At 37.8% G+C, this 22,830-nt stretch overlaps 1 protein-coding gene across 1 annotated transcript in view; it reads right to left on the bottom strand.

The window, feature by feature from the left end:
- Window positions 1-22,830, bottom strand: part of LOC110597350 (netrin receptor UNC5D-like) — a 116,072-nt gene that overhangs the window by 39,463 nt on the left and 53,779 nt on the right. Inside the window, exon 3 of the mRNA XM_078036328.1 lies at window positions 353-521. Within this exon, the coding sequence (XP_077892454.1) occupies window positions 353-521 (169 nt within the window). The remainder of the gene's footprint in view (window positions 1-352; window positions 522-22,830) is intronic.

Raw genomic sequence — 22,830 nt, 5'->3', positions numbered from 1 at the left:
ATAATGTCAATTTAGACAGGTAGTACATGCCCTGGGAAGAAGGAATGGGGGTCAATGTGTAGGTACGTAAGTGTACCTGTCTGTGTAGGTAATTACTATTCTAAAACAAAACAAAATGTTCTGGATTATCTTTCTTCCTTGTTTTTTTTTTGCAGAAAAAATTTTAATAAAACCCCCCAAAATTAGCCATTACCTGAGGCTTCTATGAAACTCATGTCACAACTCCTTGGCAACAAGAAAATGCTTGAAAATTGTACAACTGACTCACTGTGGTAAGAGACTTTAGGGTGAAATCTATCCCATCTACAGAGCTAAAATCCCATTTTTTGCAAAAGGAAGGATAGCATCTCACCTCCCATTTGCCCTGCTGTGTTCTCTTCTTCAAATGGATGTTCCAGTGCTCCGAACTGACATCCGCACAGTGTGGAATGGTCAGCGCAAAGGGGGTGGTGACGATTATATCTGGAGGACCACAGGTGACTTCAGGACTCAGGAGCACCTCAGACCCATCTGACTGCAGGCTTCATAGTTGGGGAAAGGACAAAAGAGAGAAGCATGTTAAGAATGAGGCCTTCCTTCCTTTTTGAGAGAACATCTTGCTAAATCACTTAGACTGGCCTTGAATTTGCACTCTTTTTGCCTCAGCCTCCTGAGTAGCTGAGTAGCTACCAAACCTGGCCAGAAGCAGGAATTTTCAAAGAGAATTTAGTTCCAGAGTGGGGTACTATACATGCCAAGCAAATCCCTCTCCAGAACTCCCTTCTGGATAGCACCTCATTTACTAAGGGCTCACCCAAGAATAAGTGTGAGTTGTACCATTAGGGCACACAGGCTGACTTTAAGCCTAGGTTCCAAATCTAGGTTTTGATCAACTAATTGAGAAAATGACCAATGCTTCTTTGAGAATATAGGGTGGAGCTGGTGGACTCAATGATTTGGCTGGTGAGTCAAATATTAGCTGCTGAATCCTTATTCTTGTTGATAACATTATCAATGACAAACTTTATAGATGTGACTGATTGGTGATCTTGGATTCCCTTTTCCCAACAACACACTCAGCAATGCTTTTTAATGCAAGTAAATAAGAAAACAAATTATTATGGAACCAAACAATATTTCAAACATACACAGATTGAGTATGTTTATTCTGGTTTTGAAAACATTTATTTTCTGCCAATGCACACATTCATAGGTTATACAGTGATAGCACAGGAGACAGTAATAAATGTGAATAATCAAATACATAATTTTATGTTTTCAACACTTTTCTATTTCAGATTTAAATTTTAAATAATTCCACCCTAACCTGGTACTCTGATTTTTCAGTATTGTGAATTATTTACAATGAAATGCAGTCCTGAAAGAGATAAAAGAAAGTGAAATTTAACTAAAGGAATAATAGTACCTCATTGAATGCCTCCCTTTTTATTTTCTTGTTTGTTTTTTTTTTTTCCTTTTTTGTCCATTTTTTGCAGAGCGGGGGATAGAACCCAGGGTCTCATTCAGGCCAGGAAACTGCTCTACCACTGAGCTACCCCAGCCCTTGGCTTTTATTTTCAGTCTCTGCCTATAAACACTAAAAAGAGGTAGTTTATAGGACAGCAAGAGTGAAACCTCAGATGTCTACTTAATTTTCATCTAAGCGCACATGTGTTCTTAAACAAGCTGTTTGATCTTTTTTTGTTTTTGTTTGCAGGATTTTCTCTTGTAGGAAATATAATTATATTGAATATAGTCAATAAAAATAATTTAGGGTTCACAGATGAGCAATACTATCGGAGACCTAGGATTGCTATTATTATCAAAGCTTTCACCCTTGCCATCTAGAAAGGGCATTTAAATATGTCATCTCTGATAAAAAAAAAAAAGAACAGTCTCTTGGGTAACATAAAGATGAAATTTAGCCCTAAATGATAATACCTGTTTTGAGATCTTGTATAAACAAACAGTTTTCTATGAGTGCATCTAACATGTTATTAATTTCTGAATTGCTTTTGTTGACATCTTTTGTTCTCTCTCAAGTCAGTCATGGTCACACTTGAGCTCATTATGTATAATTTGATGCTGCAATAAAGCCAGGGCATATAACAGAGCAGGAGCATCTTATATCTGCTGTATCCAAGACAGACCTGAGCATTATTGCATGGTCCCTCTCCCACCCCCAAGAACCAGTGGAGATGCCATCAAAAAGTCTAATCTTCCATAAAGTCCAAAGATGACCTTTCTTCCTCTATAAGTGAACCATAAGCTAAGCTAGAAACATGTTTGAATTTGCCTTTAAGCAGGGAGGGGATTGGAAAGCAGGGTATTAGCATAGCCAATCCTCTCTGAAAAGCTTAAAACAATATACTCAAAGTTTGAAAAAAAAATTGTAAAATTCAGATGTGCTCCGTAACCAGCACAAAGTGGCAGCCTGTGTGTGGACACTTGCCAGTGGTCATTAGAGAGGGTTAAGCGCTTTCCGTGTAATTGCTGCTTGCATTCAGCATGGACAGGAATAGCAGAGATACTTACGAATGACCGATGACAAGCTCTCCTAAAAGAACTATTTAATTGCTTTTAGAGAATCATCCCCCTTGTTGAGCATATTGTTCAAACATATGGGAATTTGGGGAATTATTTAATGCCAAATGAACTGAAATCAGCTAATTAGATGAACCCTCACACTCAATGAATAGCAAGACTCCTTGCAGTCATAGGCAGCATTAGGAGTAGGAGGCCCTGTGTGTTGAGGATTGGGAAGAGCGTGAAGTAGGAGTTTTGCATTAAGCAGGCACTGGACATTTCCATAAGTGCAAAGTAAGTAAATCAGGATTTATATTTAATCCTTCTATCCCCAAAATAGTATCTGTGCTGTAGGCCTCTCTCTGGTGAAGGAACAAAAAAAAAAGGCCTCTCTCCCCCTTTTTTCCCATGATTAATAATAATTTGCCCTTTTCTGCCACCCTCTATCTGTGGCAATCAGGGAGATTTACAAATATTAATTAAAGCCCTTCACACACCTGTGGAGGCAAGTGTTAGCAGCATAAGGTCACAGAGAAATCAATCAAAGGGAGGGTAGGACTAGAGCCCTACATTTCTGACTCACAGGCTCCCCTGTGTGACCAGATTGTACTTTTCTTCTCTTTTACTATTAGGAGATGTTCTGGTCAAATTGTTGGCCCCTGTGCTATCCCAAGGAAAGAAGTGGGGAGGGGATTAGATGAAGTGTGGTCACAGATGGAGGACATTTGAGAACAGAGGGCTGGAAGTGACAAGGCTTTAATCGGGTGCGGACAAAAATGACGTTTTGCAAGGAAACCATAGATGGCATTTTACGTTTTCTTTCTTTTTTGATACTAGAGATTGAACTCAGAGGTGCTTAAGTACTGAGCCACATTCCCAGTCCTTTTTCAAATTTTTGAGAAAAGGTCTTGATAAATTGCTTAGGGCCTCACTAAATTGGTGAGGCTGGTCTCAAACTTGTGTTACTCCTGCCTCAGCCTCTCAAGTTGCTGGGATTACACATGTGCACCACCACAACTGGCTAAATTTTCTCATGTTATATAATATGGGACAAAGCAGTGTCCTTGTTCCTGATGGGAGAAAAAAAAAAAAAGGTGACATGTTTTCCTAAAATAGTTGTGAGCTGGTAGATACTATGAATTAATAACAACAGTGATTTTAAGGCCATAACATGAACACCTATATAGATCATATACCCTAAACTGGTCTACAGGTTGAAAAGCCTTGCTGCATGTGACTTTGTTAACTTTTTCTTTGTTATTTGTATCAATTCTTATGACAGGAATATATGCATATACCCATAGTTTGAATCCTACTTGTGCATAGAAAAAGATAATTTCAGAGCCAGGTCACTTCTATAGGAAATCTGTTCCCTGCAGTGGCTAATTAATTCAATAAATTCTCATTATATCAATATATATTTGAACAAAAACTCAAGACCTTTGTAATGTGAATTATAGGCAGTTAAGGTAAATGGCAATGATACTGTTCTGCCTGCTTTTTCCTTGCCTCCCAGAGTCTGTCCTCAACTAAGCCACCCTGCTAGAAATGCCAGTGTGTTCTTGCCTCAAGAAATGGCCTCTGTTCCCCCTGCTCCAGAGTGCAGGTGCTGCCTGGGACATTTTGACATCCACATGATGAGGGTCCCCTGTGTCCTTTAGGTCTTTGTGCAAATGACACTTACTAATGAGTTTTCCTGCCTGTGCCCTAGTAATTTCAGCCAACTTGCTTTTTGCTTTTCTTTTATCCACAACATTTACTTCTTGAATCTATACCATTTGCTTACTATTCTTTAAATATTTATTTTTTTAGTTGTAGTTGGACATAATACCTTTATTTTGTTTATTTATTTTTAGGTGGTGCTGAGGATCGAACCCAGGGCCTCGCACGTGCTCGGCGAGTGCTCTACCACTGAGCCACAACCTCAGCCCCTGCTTATTATTTTTTGACTTCCACAAACTAGAATTTAAACTCCATGAGGCTGGGATTTTTAGCTTAATTCAATTTAAGTTATGCAGTACTGGGGATTAAACCCAGGTATGCTTTATTACTGAACTGCACCTCCAACAACCCCTCATTTAAATTTTTTTTTTCAAATTTATTTTGAAACAGGGACTCACTAAATTTCCCAGTCTATATTTGAACTTATGATGCTCTTGCTTTAGACTCTAGAGTAGCTGGGATTACAGGTGTGGACTAATATGCCTGGTTAATTTTTTTTAAAAAAAATGTTTATCAGTGTATCCTTAGTGCCTGATAGACAGTGGTTGTAAACACTCAAAATATTTTTGACAGAACATAGGAGCCAGTTTGAAGTAGTTTCCAGTGATCAAATCTGAAACACCTTGAGTAAAAAGGTAAATAATAATAAAGAAGTATTACAACCCATTGAGTAATATAAGAATCCACAAAATACACTGAAGAAAATAAATGAATGTGAAAACTCTTAATTCAATATAAAACCAACTAATGAATGTAGAGAACCATCATTTAGCAATCAATCACATTAATACCCAATTCAATCATAAATCATAAATGTACATTAACCTATTGGGAGCAAATTTGAAGAGTAGAAAGAAGTATGTGCTTGGTCTCAAAGCAACCCATCATAGAGTGCTTGCTAATTACAAAAAGTAAAATATTATTTCACAATGGAGAATTTTTGTAGACAATACTTAATGCAAATTATCAAAATTTATGCTGCCAAGAACAGGATGAATGGGCGGAATACAGCTCCCAGTGGGATGCAGCATCCCTCCTGTGACATTCCCGCCCAAAGAGCACAACCAGCTTCTCATCATAAGGAAATACACAAGCTCAGATGGAGCCAGTTCTATACTATAATTGATGTGGACGCTGCTGAAAAACCATCAATGTCATAAAGTACAAAGGCAGACTCAGGAACCATTGTAGATTACAGGGGACTAAAGACACATGACGACTGAATCTAATTAATGGACTTGGATTTTCATTTTCTTGGACACCTGGTGTGTGACTTGGACACCTGGTGTGTGGAGACTTTATCAATACTATTCAATACTATTTAATGTTCAATGTTAATTTTCTGATTTCTATAATAATGCTGTAGTTATATAATTTCTTGTTTTGGAGATTATATAAGGGCATCTTGTTCATGATGGTTAAAAAAGAAACTCTGTGTGTGTGTGTGCACGCACACACGCACACATGTGCACGCACCATGTGTAAAGAGAGAAAAATACAGAAAATATGATAAAATGTAAACATTCATGAACATAAATGTAAGAGGAAGGAATTCTTTAGACAGTTCTTGCAACAATGAAATAAGTTTAAAATTATCTCACAATAAAATAATTTTTTGAATGAATGAAGATTATTTTTCCAGAATTCTGATAATGAAATTGGCAAGGCCACTGACTACTGTATTAAAATATGTACTGGAGGGAGATGGAGGTAACGCAGCTGGTCCTGGTGATGGTCCAAACCACACCATGTAGTAACTAACACTCCTGTACTCATCTGTGCACCAATATCAATGAAAGGGGTGCTGATGTTGAAGAAGGTATGGGTATTACAACTGTTACCTATGGCAGGTCGGAGGTATATCTTCCTACATTTTGCTTCAGCACTTAATATTTCTTAACCTGATGTTAAACTAGTAAAATGTCATTTTCTTCAAGGAGAAAAAAAACCCACAAAAAAACAGTTCCTACTTCCGAATTTTGAGATGAGGAATTCATTGTTGCTATTGTCTGCCATGCTGCACTTGGCAATTACCATTCCCTGCCTTCCTCCTATGGTCTATATTATAGATTAATGTAGGTTTGATCACCTTTAGCCAGAGTATCATTCAGGAATCCAGGCAGGAGAGTAATGATAGTTTTACTCTCTCAGGCCCTGGGTCGATACATAATTAAATCATATTTTAATGGAAAGACATAAAAGGCAGAGAGATAGAAGCTGTAGTCTTAGAGTTCAAAAAGCAAGGTAGCTCCAGCCTCTTACAGTTTTCTACTAAGAAGACATAGTTTTAAACAATTCTTTTCTTTTTCTCTCCATTAAAATCTCAAGATTTTGACTTAGGGTGCGAAGACTGCTGTGTATAAAAATCAAGGTTTTAGGGTTTCTTTGGTTTTCTTGAAGTCAGATTCCTTTTCTACTCATCTGTTCTGACCAGGGATTTCTGACCAGCTTCAGGAAAATGATATCATAGGACCTCAGGAATAGCTGAGCCCTTGAAATTCAGCCTTTTCTCATCGGCCCAGCTTAACACCATGACTACATATCCCGAGGACTTTAATTCTGGTAACTTCTATGCATTATTCAAGAAAACAGACATCTGGAAAGGGAGAATAGGAGGTCAGGAGCCGAATAGAGGATAAGGAGTGGAGTAAAATCTTCCCTTTATCATAACAGACTGCTTGCTTTTCATCTTTAAGTGGTTCTAAAACTGAAATATGATTCAGAATTCCTTGGGGGCTTACCTAATATTCTATTTCTGGACTCTACCCAAAAAGATCTGGATTCAGTAGTTTTACAACAGGGGCATGGAACCCATACTTCTTTACTTGCATTCCCTACATGCAAAGAGGTCCTATCACTAACATTTAAGCATTGTGGGACTCTTGAGGAAATGTGGAAGGCAACAGCTCATGCAGTGAGGGCCTGGTGTTTTGACAAGCAAAGGTAGGTTTTCAAAATGGAATCTGGATGCTGGTCAAGTAGAAAGGCTCATTATTGAAGCCTGGTCTGATGTTAATGTGACAGAAAATTTGACTGCCCAGGACAATTCTCTGTCTCCCTCTTTTCTAAGTTCTGTGTATATTCATAAGCAAGGATGTCAGGTTGATTAGCAGTAACTGGGAATAATGACATAGCTCATCAAGCCATTATGTTCCATTAGTTGGGGCAGGGAAGGGAGCAGTTAGAACAGGGATTACAACCAGCAACGTGTGGAATTCTCTGAGGACAGAAGCATATGCCTCTACTATTAAAGGGTTTAAAGATGTGGGTCACCCGCATGGTATTATCTAAAATAGGATCACAGGAAGGGAACGGCACGTGGCGGGGTGAGGTGGGAGGGAAACGACATACACAGTGGAATAAGTATCTGAATTTGTGAAATCTGAGCAACAACGTACTGAGAGATTAAACTGTTTGCATATGTTAAATGGCTTTCGTTTACACACACATTCATCGGGTGTTTACCAATTAATATACTAAGGGAATCACAAATCATGTGCAAATCACCAGCTCCTAGATACAATTTGAGCCTCATCTTTCATGCAGTGTTGGGCTTGTGTTGAGCTTGTTTTAAAAGTGAAATGATGGCTCCCTGTGAGAGAGATGGGGGAAGGAGAAGACTGGATTTATGCATCCTGCCACCGTGACGTGTTTTAATGTCTGCTATGTTGTTTATTCATTTATATTCTGAGTGGGGAAAACAAACTACTCTGGAAAAACTCTGAATCCAATTTCATAGAATCATTTCATTTTAGGCTGGGGAAGGACCTAGGAGTAATCAGGACCAACACCTTCATTGTTTAGGAGAACTGCATGGGGTGGAATGCCCTACCTAAGGTCACACGGCAACTCTGAGGTAAATCTGGGAAGGGATGCGGGTGGAAAATGGAATGAAAAGGAATATGTTCCCTGGGGCATATTCTCAACACTGGATTTTTTTTTTTTTTGATGGTGCTAGGGATGAATCCCAGGACTCACACAAGCGAAGCATTTCCTCTATCACTGAGTTAGACCCACAGCCCTGAACCTGGAACCTTAAGGGAAAATACTGGCATGAGATTTGTTGTGACTACAGTCATAGAGAGCAGACAATGCCTTGGGGGCCTTGTGGTAGATAACATGGAAAAGATAGAGACTTGCTTCTGTTTTATATTATGGCTGCACCAGAGATTTATTGGATCAGGACGAATTTATCTCATGGTTCTGTAGCTCAGAGGTCTCCCTGAGCTAAAAGCAAAAATAGAGGGGTTGGCAGGTCTTCGCCCCTCCTGGAGGTTCTTGGCTCAAGGTGCTTCTTCCCTCTTCAAGCTAGCAACATAACATCTTCAGATCTCTGACTCTGATACTCCTCTGTTCCTCTAAGAAGGAACCTTGCATGGGGTTCCCCCTTGATGATCAACAATAATCTCTGTTTCTCAAGGTCTTTAAATTTATCAAGTTCTTTTTTTTCTAAAACAGGTAAAGTGATAAAATATCAACAGGTTCCAGGGAGAGGGATGTGGACATACTTTGGGAGCCATTCTTTGCTTATCACCAAGCTTCTCTTGTCTTGAGACCCTCTGCTGCATTCCCCCAGCCTCCGTCCACCGTAGTCTCCCAGACACTTAGCAACCTGGTCAAGGTATCTGTTTGGCGTTGGATTATCTTCAGTGTTTCAGCATCTTGAGCCCCTATTCTGTATTCTCCATTCTGATTTTTTTTTTTAATGGTGCTAGGGATGAATCGCAGGACTCACACAGCTAGGCAATTCCTCTATCACTGATAGCAGGGCTCCAGATCTGAATGTAAGTTTATGGAGTCCTGGGAAGTTGTTATGGTTTCATTTAAAGATTATAACACAGGATAAACAGGAAGTTCATGGTGCAATTTTGCAAAGGGCGGTGTAGGATTGTTATAGAAAGTATGGCAGCAGCCTCAATGTGGGCTGGTATCTTCTTCTCCTGACATTTTTATTAGGCTATAACTATGTGAAGTGGAAAGGATGATGTATATTAAATATCTTAATAGGACAGGTTATTTCTAGTTCCAGCATGGGCAATAAAAGAGAGGGTGCATACAAATAAAAATAATTACAGTATGTGGTGTCCGTTTACAATGTGTAATCAAACCCATGGACCAGTGACTTTCTCTTATTGAATTAAGGTGGACCTTCCGTTCTGATCTATTAGCAACACTCAGAGCCATTGTGATCTTGTCAATGTAATCTTTAATTAAAGACTCTTCCTGACCACTCCAATCACTTCCCATTGTAAGCTCACCTGGGTCCCAAATGTGCTTTGATTTAAAATTCTGGCAATTTTTATTTAGGTGGGTTTTTGGACTGAGGGGGTAGGAGGTAGAAGGGAAAGCAAAGAGTATGATTTGGGGGAAATTTTTCCCCCCATGAAGCAGATATTAAAATGACAATATAAGAATTCTATTTCTGTTTTTTCCCTTTCCTTGTTTTTTCCACTAATCTTTTTCTCTTACTTTTTGGGGACAATGGCATTATATTCTAACCTAAATGACTGTGAAGAAATCACCATGATTTTACTGTGGAAAAAGAGTATAATCTTCCACTAAAGGTGCATTAATTCTTCTAGGTCATTAAGATACCATTTGATAAATTGCCCCTTTTATTACACTGCATAGCAGTAGCCTGAAAGAATTAATGTAAGTCTCAAATGGCAGCAATTTACTCCCTGGCACTAGCAGAATGATTCTTTTTTGCTTTGTTACATAGGAAGTACCTTTCTTCATTAGCTCTCATACCTGTTATAGAGGTAATTAGTGCCAATATCTTGGAAAGGGTAGGTCTATACCATCAATTTTGTGTGTCCAATAAAACTTTCCAAAACTCATTTGAACAACAAATAGGATTTGGACCCAGGAATGACTACTGAGCAGAAATGGTGACAAGGACAATCCATTCATTTCCATCTGTTACGACCTAACTTGCAAGGAAATCCAGGCAAAGGGGACAGGACAAAGCTGTTCCAGAAGGCATAAGTCACCTGCCCAGCTCAGGTGGTTACTCATCTACTGATGAAAGGACCCGCCTACTCAGAGTCCACTGTGGGACTCACACAGTAGACCTTTGAAGTATAAGTCATAGGCCAGTGTACTATGAAAATCAGAGGCAGAGTTAATGGTATTAGAGGGAGTTCTCTGTATCTTTACAGAGGTCCTGATTTATAATGAACTGCAAACATGTTTGCTGTAATTGAATGCATCTTTCCTGAATCTGGAATGTGGTAACACTAAAAAGGGAAGAATCCTGTGTCATTGGAACAGAACTAAAGTAAATTTCCATTACCTATGGAATTAAAAAACAAACAAACAAAAATATGCCAAGTGTGGTGGTGCATAATTCTAGCAGCTTAGGAGCCTGAGGCATGAGGATCACAAGTTCAAAGCCAGCCTCAGCAACTTATCAAGGCCCTAAGCAACTCAGTGATACCCTGTCTCTAACTAAAATATGAAAAAGGGCTGGGGATGTGGCTCAGTGGTTAAATGTCTCTGGGTTCAATCCCTGGTACCAAAATAAATAAATAAATAAATAAAATTTAAAAGATAAAAAAATGAAGAATGAATAAAATACCAAAATGTAACATTTAAGTAGCACTTTAGGGACTGGGGGTGTAACTCAATGGCAAAGTGCTTGCCTAGTGTGCATAATGCCCTGGGTTCCATCCCCAGAACTGCAAAAATAAAAATAAATAAAATAAATCAATAAATACATGCACTTAACAGTTTGCACTGGACTTCTCAGATATGAAGTTATTATATTGACCTGACTCAAATCCAGAAACAGTTAATAATATATAAAATTTATAGATGCTAAAAGCTGAGGACTGGAGAAAAAGAACATTTGCACAAGGTCATCCAGGCTGCTGGTAGAGCCACCAGAGCCCAAGCCTTCTGGATTCCTGTGCTCTTCTCATTCTACCCTGTCATTGTATTTCCCATAGTTTTCAAATTTCTCCTTGCAAAGCCAATGCTTACGTTGGCATTGAGTTGCTGACAAGTGACATATGTTACCAGTTCATAGATGCAGTTGGTAGATCCTTCTCTGCTAAGGCAGAGATTTCACCTTGAGTGGAGTGTGCAAGCATACTCCACATCATGCCCTTTGACAGGTAAGTAGAGCAGCTGTCACACCTCTGCCCAGAATCTGGATGCAGGATTTTGATTCAGCGGTTGTCTTTTTGATTCTTGATTATCACTATTGTTTTCCCCTTTTATTTACTTACTCTTTAAAAAAAAATCCATTTTACTTTTCATTTGTTCCCTATCCTTTTTCTTGTAGGTCAAAGTGCTATATTTGATCCCTGAAAGGAAATCCAAAGTTGCTCCCAGGGTAACTATCATCACAAACCCTCAAGTGACCTTCAGCTGGCAAATCTCTTTCTGCTAATTAATCATCAGTTCCCAAGTCAGATTTCTGCACATTATGTTCAACTCCTTCATCTCCTTCACCCCACGTTAACACACAGATCCTGCCAACTTTCTCCCCCAAGTCTCTCTCCAAAATCCCCAGTGATAGCAATGAGAGGATTAGAGGATGGGGTTTAAGACATTCAAGACTAGAGACAAGGACTCTCACAAGTAGAGAGACTATAATTTATTGTCCAGATCGACACACTTTTGAGGCAGGAAAGGAATACCATTAATAATTGTGCTAAACAAAACGAGACATATTTTTGCTGTGCTCTCAAGGAGGGTGCTTGTATCCTGAAGGACTGAATTCAGGCAGTAGCGATGAAGCCAAAGATAATCTCTAAAGGGTGAATATGACTAAGTCTCCCAAATGTCCAGTCTCGTCAATCTTTACCCATCAAATCTTCACCTGTCAATCTTTACCCATTAGTGTTGGTCTCTCTTAGATAACAAGTGATGCTGCCTAACATAGACCTTATGTGTTAGCCTCTTTGTAATTTTTCCTTGCATATTTTGTTTTACTTTTGCTTAGTTTTCAAAATACACAAGACTATTTATACCTCTGGCTCTTTGCACATCCTACTCCCCTCAACTGCATGTCCTTTATGCTCTTTTAGTTTATAGGTCAACTGACATTCTCTGAGCCTTTAGACAGGGTTCATTCCTTCATTCCTGGTTATAATATTTGTGCATCTGTCATCATACACATCACTCTGCAATTCTGCTGTTAATTTAAGTAAATGGGTTTGCCTATTTGGCTTAATCTATTATGGTAGTAGATGAGTTTAGTTTTCCTACTTTTCTCTAACAATTGGGTGTGGAAGAGCCACCCGCTAAAGCAGGGTCCCTTGAAGCCATTTCATTTTGCTTCTATAACCTTTTAGTTGCATCTATTATTATAATAGTTTATTTGGTTTTTAAGACCAAATTTTTGTTAGTGTTAAAACTTTTTCATCTGATTTAGAATCCCACCCCTCCTCCCTAATCCCCACGGACATGTTTGCAGGACATTCAGGCACGTGTGCGCATGAAACTCTGGAGGCTTGGTCAGCAGAAGGGGGAGGGGTTGCCGGTTTCCCATGCATTCCTTCCTTGAGCTGGTCTGTGGCACTGCGTAGGAAGGAAGGAAAGAGAAAACGTATCTTCTCCTTACTTAAATGCCTGTGGCAAGGTGGCCATCTTTTTCTTGGGTGATTTCAAAGATTTTTTAACAATAAGACAATCTTTAATGGGCTCAGTACAGATGGGTGGTGACTGGAAAAAGTCTCAATGACCTTTGGGTGAGTGCAGTTGACTAGACTGCCAATAGTAAGGAGCTCCTTGTGCACTTCAGTTACACTTGTCAAGTGGCTCTCTGCTGGCAGTAGCCGTAACTTGCAGCATTCTGACTTACACTGAAGTGGCCCTGACAAGTCTGTGGTTTTCATTTTCACCCTGGCCCATAACCCATGGCCAGGGTTTATCTTCTCTACCTCTTTAGAATGTGGAGACTCGGAAATTATGGAAGTGTTCTTTGCCCTTGCTCTCCTAGGTTTTGCCACCACGCCCTGCCCTGCCCTCTCAGTTTTGTTTTCCTCTGTTCCCTGGTCACACAGGGAAGCAGAGTCAATGCAATGATAACAATGAGAAAACCAGGTATCAGTGTCCACTTCCTGCAGGTGACCCCAATTTTATGAGTGTTTATCTTGGGGCTCTTGGTTTTGGGCTTTGGAAAGGGCAGGGAACAGCCATTTTTGGTACTTGCATTCCTCCAAAATGTAACTTCTCTTTCTCTTGGAGTCCCACTCTTACATCAATAGAGTGTGAGAGGGTATGAGAGTGAGTGGGTGGGAGCATGGTTGCATTAGGATAAAATACTTCTTTGTAGGTTCTTCAAGGAGGTGGGGAATTGATTTTAGCATTACAGCTGGAAAATTCCTGACATCTAAATGTTGGGGTATTTGGGTTTTTTCCCCTAGTCACCTCTGAACTTTGTCAGTTCCAGGAATCCAGAAGAAGTACACTGGATTCCAAATACCACACCCTGTTCTATGTCTATATATATCCATAAGTATCTTTTCATCCATTTATCCATCCCACTCTCTCTCCCACCTTCTTTATATGGTATTATATTCTGCTTGGTTTAGAGTAATGGATACAAATAAGTGGTTATTGACTGAATTGAGTGCAAGAAACCAATTGTGGAAACTATTTCACAAGTCTAAAACTTTCTTTGCATTGAGAGGTACAATTTTTCTTTCTTCTTTTTGGAATCGAGAACTGAACCCAGGGGTGCTTAACCATTGAGCCACATTCCCAGCCCTTTTTATTTTGAGACAGGGTCTCTCTAAATTGCTTAGGGCTTTGCTAAATTGCTAAGGCTGGCTGTGAACTTCTGATTCTTCTGCCTCAGGCTCTCAAGCCATTGGGATTACAGGCATGAGCCATCAAGCCCAGCTGAGAAGGTATGATTTTGTGTTTTGTTTTTTGCCTGAGTAGAGGGATGGTTTGACATACACCCTGTCTCCAAGTTTGGGAGGCAAACACAGATGCAAATCAACCCGGAAGGGTGACCAGACTTTCTTTCCTGCCACAATGCTGTGACTAATCCCCTAGTATCAGGGCAGCGTCAAAGGCAGGTGTTATTGGGAGCTCAAGAGACAAAGTTTGATGAGGGACTGCTATACTTACAGTAGTAGCCTGGTGGCAGGGGCTTATTCTGAGGAATCAGAGGTCCCAGGAAAAGTTTATTCAGGATGACGAAAAGTTTTATTTTGACTTTAAATATTTTGACATAAAAATACTTTACTACAAACAGATTCATATAATAAAAACTCCATTTCTATTAATAAAGTGGCCAACTGGCCAGTCCTTAAATCTTATTGTGAAAAGATGAATTTATACATGATTTCTTTTTACTCTTCTAGAAATGCAGTCCCCCCCCAATAGTTTACTATGCAATAAATGCCACATGAAGCTGTTCCATAGAAGTAGCCTTCACTACTTCCATGAAGTAGTGTTTGTGAGCTCATTGTTGGCAAAGAAATTCTATCTTCTTCCTTTTCCAGAGCTACTTTTTCTGTCTTGTAAGTCTAGTATTTAGTTTTATTTTATGCACTGCCTTTAAAACTTTGGTGCCATCTAAGCACCCTTAGAAAAGATAATGTTTATATTATTGAAATCTCTGTCTTCCCAATCCTTAATGCAAAATGTTCCCATTGAACAGAACATGCCATTCAATTGGGAAAAAAAAAAAAAACAGAAGACAAAAGTGGTTGAAATATCCCATCTGGACTAAGTCCCAATTCCAAAATGCATGTCATGTTGTAAAATTAGTTACAACATTTCCAATGCTAGTGTAAGCATTTGGTCAGGAATATCCACATGACAGTGTAATTGGAAAAAGAAATGAATGTTTGCCTTTGGTTTCATTTTATTGCTTTTCAGAAGCAAACTCCCTGTAATAATTTTCTGGTCTAGTTCTCTACTTTGTAACCTCCGGGTGGGGCGGGCTATAGAAGAGAGCTTGGAGAGGGGAAAAAAGAAGAGTATGCTATATCCATATCTTCTTCTCACAGTAATATGGGTGGAGGGTCTGTGCACTGAGATAGCTAATATTTAAACACCCTTTCTTGGATACCTTAATTTCATTTAATAAAAAAAAAAGATTGGTACTTGGTTAAATTAGAAAGGATGAAATTCTTTCCCTCCAAAGATTTCTGAGGAAAGTAAAAACAAAAAACAGAAATTACCCCAAATCTTTCAAATTAAAATTTGGGAAATGAGACCATTTCTTTCAAGAATCCCTCCTGGACTCCTCACTGCACAGAGGCCTTTAGAAAAAGGAGGACACATCTAACACTGACCCAGTCCAAGACTTCTCACCAGCACACACTGCTGGCACCTCCAATATCTTGCCACTGCCTTTCTGTGTGGCCTCTACTCCCTGTTCCCGTGATGTCTCTGAGTTCCCTCTGTGACTGTGCATGAAACCCAACTCTTTGTGGCAAGGCCTGGGAGGGAGTTGGAAGGAAACTACTTAACGTGATGTTTGGGCATTAGAAAGAATTTGAAGCAGAGGCAAACCTCTGGATTTAGCGACTCCTAAAGCACACCCAAACCTGTCGCCCTGTGGAAAGCTATAGAAAATACACCTGGGGAGACAGAAATCATTGGGGCCCTTATACCTCTCTGTCTGGCCAATTTCTTGTCATCTTTTAAGACTGAGCTCAGATGGCATCTCCAGGAACTCTTCCTTCACCTTCTCCTCTTTAAGTCTACTTTTACAATGCATTAAAATCCCTATTCTATTTTCCCATTACTTTCTGTGAAATCCACTACTGCAGTGGTACAAGCTGAGAATCCCTAATCTGAAAGCCCAAAGTCCTCCAAAACCTGAAACTTTTTCAGTGTTGATATGACACCACGGGTAGAAATTGCCACAGCTGACTTCAGGTGCCAGGTCACAGTCAAAAGACAGGCACGCTAACGTATTGTGTCAAAATATCTTCAGGCCATCTGTATAAAGTATATATAAAAATAAATAAATTTTTGCATTTAGATCTGGATCCTGTCTCAAAGATACACCATTATATATCTTAGGAATCTGAAAACAATACCAAGTCTGAAAAAAAATTAAAATCTGAAATACTTTGGTCCCAGGCATTTCAGATAAGGGATACTTGATTTGTAATTACACTGAATTTACAATGTTATCCTTGTCTTCCCAACTCTTGGCACCCTCTCTGTGCATTTCGTGGTGTACTCCCATTATTAAGCATAAGCCCTGTCTTCACCTTTCATCAAGAACTCTTTGGGAATAATAAAAAGCCTAATTTTGCTGTAAGGTGGAGTATGATTGTTATAGTTTGCATCTGGAATGTCCAAACATTCCAGGATCCTGGATTTAAGGCTTGGCCCTGAGCTGCTGCTGTTATTGGAAGGTGATGGAAACTTAGAAGTGCAGCCTGGCTGGAGGAAGTAGTTCACTGGGGGTGGGCATTTGCAGGAAATATTGGGACCTTCAACCTTGCCACAGTCCCAAAGTGATGGGGCCAAGTGACCATGGATGGAAACCTCTAAAACCATGAGCCCAAATAAATCTTTCCTCCTTTTAAGTTGATTATCTCAAGTACCATGTCACTACAACCAAAAGCTGTCTAACAGAGGGGTGCAGCATAAGGAACACTTTATTAGAAAATCTTGCTTTGTGTCCAGTCCTGCTATACCCTAAGGCAAACCTACAAGTTTTTCTGATCAAAGCTACAAAATTAGGATGATTATATTATTATTTTCAAGGTTAATGTGAAGATAAAAATGTTTTATCAATGTATAAAATTTAACATGCTATATATCCATATATAAATATATCAATTAGAGTTTTTCTTCTTATCATCTTTAAGAATTCGGTATCACTGTATTGCTATGTTGCATACAATACCCAACATTTCCAAAGCAGGCAAGTACCTGCTACTGTTTTTCAGATGAAAAATCAGAGACACTTAGAGTTTTATTAATTTACCTGTGGTCTAAGCATAGCAGCAGCAAAGCTTAGACCTGCATGCAGGGTCTCTGATGCCTGAGTACACCTACACTCTGCCATGGGGCTCAAATTGTTTCTGAAGATTCAGCCTTGAACCCAAGCTTTCTTCTATCAATGCTATCATTTAACAGCAGTTTACCCCCATAGACTTCTAAGATATGCTCAATTTGATCCTGACTTGCCTAATACTTGGTGCTACGACAGAGCGATTCCAGAGGCACCTGCTTATAACAGCCAGAATTTGCAATACAATGTCAGAATGCTGTTTTCTTATTCTCCTAGATCGAGGAAAAGTAGCATCATTTAGTCCATGTGCTTTGGAATTGAAGTTGGACATTCTTGGTTCAAATTCCAGCTTTGATTAGCATGTCCTGGTTAGGCAGTTTAGCTTACTTAATTGCTCAAATCAGTTAGTCACATTTGTTTTTTAACAGCCTCTACCCTTGGTATTCCCATACATGTCTGCATTCCAGAACCTGATTATTTTATGTTTTCTAGAAGTGGGCCTGGGTGGATGAGTTGTATTTAATTCAATTAAGTTGTATTTAATTCCTGAAGCATTTCTCATGATTTTAGAGTTCTAGAGTAGACCGTGAATAAACCAGTGGCTATGTACATAAAATGTTAAATATTTCTGTATGTGTTCTAAACTAACTCAAAAAGAAGTAGTTCCCTTTATAGTAGTTTAAGCACAATATCAAGGCTCAGAACCCTATTAATATCTAAAGGAAACTTGATACTGATTTCCAGAGCTATGAATTGCTGCCCAAGGCAGCAAGAGCCACCCTATTGCCCGACAGTAAAGGTCAAATATACAACTCAATCAATCCACAGCAATTATATACAGCTTAAGTCAAATCATCATCTCAATGGTTCGATGGCCGTCACCTTTCAAACATTCCCTCTGGCAAATGCCAGGCATCATTCTGACTGGGCTGTGGCTCTCAACAATGCCAGGTCAAGAATGTCATCTATTCTACATAGCAAATCATAAAAAAAAACAATAAAATCACCTACTCTGAAATCCCACTTACAAGTCAAATTATATTGCTTTTTTTTTTCTGTCTGGACACATTACTTCTATGTGATATTTTTCTTTCAGGTCACATTTTGCATCATGAATATTGGACAAAAGGTCAAACAATGTGTTCATCAGATTCCTTCTGTTATGATGGAAGCATCCATTTAGTCTATCACACAGACTGTCCGCATCTACCCTGATTTCACATGGAATGATCAGGTAGAAGTGGAAAATATCTATATTAAACTAAAATGTCTGTACCTCAGATTTTACTACACCTCCCTACATCTTTCCTCAGAGAGCCTAGGGAACTTAACATTGCATCACTGGGCACTATTTTAGTGGTTTCAAATCCATGAGAACTTTGCCATTTATTTTTGCCCTCTCTATTGACTCTCATTTTTGCTTACCAAAAATTCATTTTTAAATCATGATGTCTCTCAAAATACTGTTCTCTCCTTTTCTTAAACATTAGACTTGTATAGAAGGTATTCTACATTTTCTTTCTTGTCACCAGTTTCTTTTCTGCTGAGACCACTTCCTCAAGGATCTCTAATATCTGATTGACCAGTTGCCATAACCAGCAGATTTTTCAGTTATTTTTCTTCTCTGATTAGATAGCATTTTACACGGAGTTCTTCCCTAGAATGTCCTTTCTTGATTCTTATCATGTTTCTTTTTCTACTTTTATTCCTCCTTTTCCTGCTTTAATACTTAGATGATCTTCAATATCTTATATGTGTTTACCAACATACTGGTAAACATACATGTAAAAACCTACTTTGTATCCTCTTATTCTATCAATAGTTTTTCAGATATATCTTTTGACTAGTTACTGTGTTAGAAATTGTACATACAAAAGGCAAATAGGACTCAGTCTTCAGTTTCAAAAAGCTAACTGGGGAAGGCAAGTAAATCAGAAACTGTATATAACAATGCTTACATCAAGTAGTCTTATAAAATTCTAGTTAAATGTATTTGAATACTTCCTATATTAGTTAACATTTGTATATCTTTAATGTAAATGAATTTTGTTCAGCAGTGTGTTCTAAAATCACCCATCTATGTTTTAATTTAATTCCACATTGTCATTAAAGCATTCAGACCTTTAATTCCTAAAGCATTCCTAATTCCTATTTTTTTCACAGTATATGAGCACTAGTTGATAACACCAAATTACAGTTAATATTTTTATAAATATAAAATTTTATATAAAATATAAAATTATATTTAAGTATAAGCTCATATTTGAAATTTTTGATTGTTTTTAAAGGAATGGAAGTTTCATTATTTTTGCACATGGTTTTCTACTATTGCTATTCATAATACATCCTAATTTAGTTGTATTAATTAATAGGAGAAAGTACTTGATTGTTTTTATAATTAACTCTCTTATAATGCTATTAGCTTCAAGAATGTAAAACCTAACTTGCCTCAGTCTGATTTACGTAAGGTAATATATCCTTTTGTACAATAAAAGGTCCACAGATCAGATGGGCCATAAGGAGGGTCCAGTCTTGAGGTTAATAGTATTGTTCAAGGCCCAAGATCTTTCCACTTCTTTGCTCTGCCTCTTGCACAGTATTTGGGAGGAACCTGTGAAAGGACTAGAAATTAGTGCTTGCTCTATCTTCACTGATGCAAATATTTACTAAAAAGAATGGAAAAGAAAATACCCTTTCTTTGTTTTTGTTTCCCTTTTATGAAACCTAAAAGCATTTTGTTTTTCAGAGCTCTATAAAAGTTCAACACATAAAAGGTTAGGAGCCTGACTTTTTTCTGTTGTGTATATCTTTGAAAAATTGATTTTTGAAGAGTCATACATCATGTAGCCAGACGTATGGGAATAGTTAAAGATTAAGGTAAATAGACAAATTGAACTGCTTTAAATCATTTTCCTGGTTTCAGTTTTATGAAAGAGCTTATGAACAAAAGCTGACATTAAGCAATCACAATGGGCTCTTCTATATGTTTTGGACAGTGGTAAAGACTTTAGTGTCAGAAAGTGTTGCATCACCAATACCTACATCAATTTGATTGGTGTCCAGATTTCAAAAATGTTACCTTGTCAAACCATAACCTTTTCCAAGTCTTTCATTTGTCATTGTTTTGTAGATTATATGATTTATTTTACATTACCTCTATCAGAAAGCATGGATTATGCATTATAAGATTTTTTTTATTACATACTGATAGTTTTTATTTTTTAATTAAATTAATACCATAGGCATTTGTGTTCAAGGAGACTAATCAAATATTTTGGAAGGAAGTTTGATTTCATGTAACAAACATTACTGTCACTTTACCTAAGGAGACCTTTGGTTCTTTTTTTGCTTTGGAAAAAGATATTTCAGAACCATTAGGAGAACATTCTTAATAAATTGAGTAAATATACTGAACATTTCAGGGTATCTAATACACTAATATCCTGTGGAGAAAAGCTAGCTGTTGAAATTTAAGGTAGTTCCTAGGAATTTGCACAGTGGCATGGTGACAAGCCCCTACTCTTATGAAAACTGCTATGGGATCTGTAATGTCCACACAGGAGAGGAAGGATGTGCAATTTTGTGGTCTCATTTGAAAGACCCCTACATAGTAAACTGCATAGAACTCAATTTAAATTTTTTTAAAGAGAGAGAGAGAGAGAGAGAGAGAGAGAGAGAGAGAGAATTTTTAATATTTATTTTTTAGTTCTCAGCGGACACAACATCTTTGTTGGTATGTGGTGCTGAGGATCGAACCCAGGCCGCACGCATGCCAGGCGAGTGCGCTACCGCTTGAGCCACATCCCCAGCCTGGAACTCAATTTATCTACCTCAGAAAGGAGAGAAGTCTTTGTAGCACCCGTAACCTATAAATCTAAGAAATTCTGTGAATATATGCCTTCATGTTTATGCAGCACCAATCTCCTTAAAAGTAATAAAAATAACAACGTCTATGATCATCAAGTTGATGTTGATAAAAATCCATTAAATTTTCATCATTATCACAGCTGTCATATCAAAGTAAAAATGTTTGTGGGGCGAGCTCACCTGCCCTGGTCCTGTGCAGAGGTAGATGAAGATCTTTTACATACCTCTTTGTTTGTTTGTCTTTTTTATAGTATGTGCTTGATTTTGATACCACAGATGGTAAAAGTGTCATTTATGAAGACTATAAATATTTGCGCACAGATAGGTGAGCCCAACTTATAAGACATCCAGCTAACAGCCTTTTCCACAGTCTGAGTAAAGTGAGTGATGGAAATTAAAAAGCAAAAAAGAAACTTCTAGAAAATGTTGACCAAGTATTTTCTTGATCATGATCTTATTCTACATGAGCTAGCACTTGCATTTATGCCTCTCCTGGAGACTGATCCTTTATAAATGCATAATGTTTTCTTATCATTTGAAATACTCTAAATGTTACTAGAAATATGTATTAGAAATAATCTAGTGAAATTTGCTGAAACTCCTCAGGATATAAATGTATGAACTATTTCTCTTTAAGAAATTGGGGTATAAAGGAGAAAAACACCATCAAGTATATTTTGATGAATTTCTAGCATTTTTGTGGATTGGAAATCTCTGTGGAATTGGGTACCTCCAGCAATTTTATCCTCAGTCTTTCCTTATTTTCTCTCCAAGCACAAAACTATTTTGGTTTGACACTTTTGACTCAGTTAAAAGCTGAGATTTCTATTTTTTTTTTAGATCAGGTTAGTTAAATCACTTTTTTATCTGAATACAGTATGCTCGTGCATCAAAATATTATTATAAATTCATGCTCTCTTATTCCTTCATTTTTTATACAATTAGCCCATCAATTCAAAAATACATAAACATCCTTTAATATTGAATATATATATTCCTTGCATCTGTTCTTTTGGACAATGAAATCCTATTTTAAAATGCCTCCATACCCAGTGTTTTGCACATTTCCTTTAATTTTTCTCTAGGGGGACCATTTTAGTCTGATATACTCAAGACTGTAATGGAATTTATTTGTGAAATGGAGGTGGTTAAAACAAGAAAAACTTATTGATTTAATAATTTGATGGTCTCCTTTTTTACTCATCTTTATAACTTTTCTTATTATAACAAATCAGATTCATTAAAAGTTGTGATTCAAAGATAAAGTTCTTTTCCCCTGTTACTGGAAACAATGTAAATTCAATATTTTATTGTACATTTTGGCATCAAGTGTGAAATAACCTTTATCTTTAAGGTGTTGTCATTAGTTAAACTTTGCTCAGTTATTCAAGAAATTTAGACAATTAAAATATATCCCAAAATATCCATAAAATTTGACAATGTAAAACTAAAGCAATACCCTAATAGTGTTAATGCACTATTAGAACTAAAAAAAAACCTTGAATCATTTTAAATTTCTCCAGTATGCTTGATCACAGAATTATATTAAAACATTTTAAAGTTTAAGAGCACCTTTTAGGTCACTTGTGATGATAGATAAGCTTTTTAAAGTTTCTTAATATTGGCCATAAAGCAAGTGTCAATGAGCTTGAACTGCGTGCAAATGACTTTTTCCCACTTTCTACAGGATACTTCAAATCTATGGGCACTAGAGGGTGCTCTTGGAACTGATACTAACTAGGAGAAAACTAAACTTGTTCTTTAAATCAATACTATCAAGATCCAAATGT

The sequence above is a fragment of the Ictidomys tridecemlineatus genome, unplaced genomic scaffold (genome assembly GCF_052094955.1).
Source record: "Ictidomys tridecemlineatus isolate mIctTri1 unplaced genomic scaffold, mIctTri1.hap1 Scaffold_307, whole genome shotgun sequence".
NCBI lineage: Eukaryota > Metazoa > Chordata > Mammalia > Rodentia > Sciuridae > Ictidomys > Ictidomys tridecemlineatus.
Note: the sequence above shows the minus strand (reverse complement) of the source record. Positions and strands in the feature narration are given on the sequence as shown.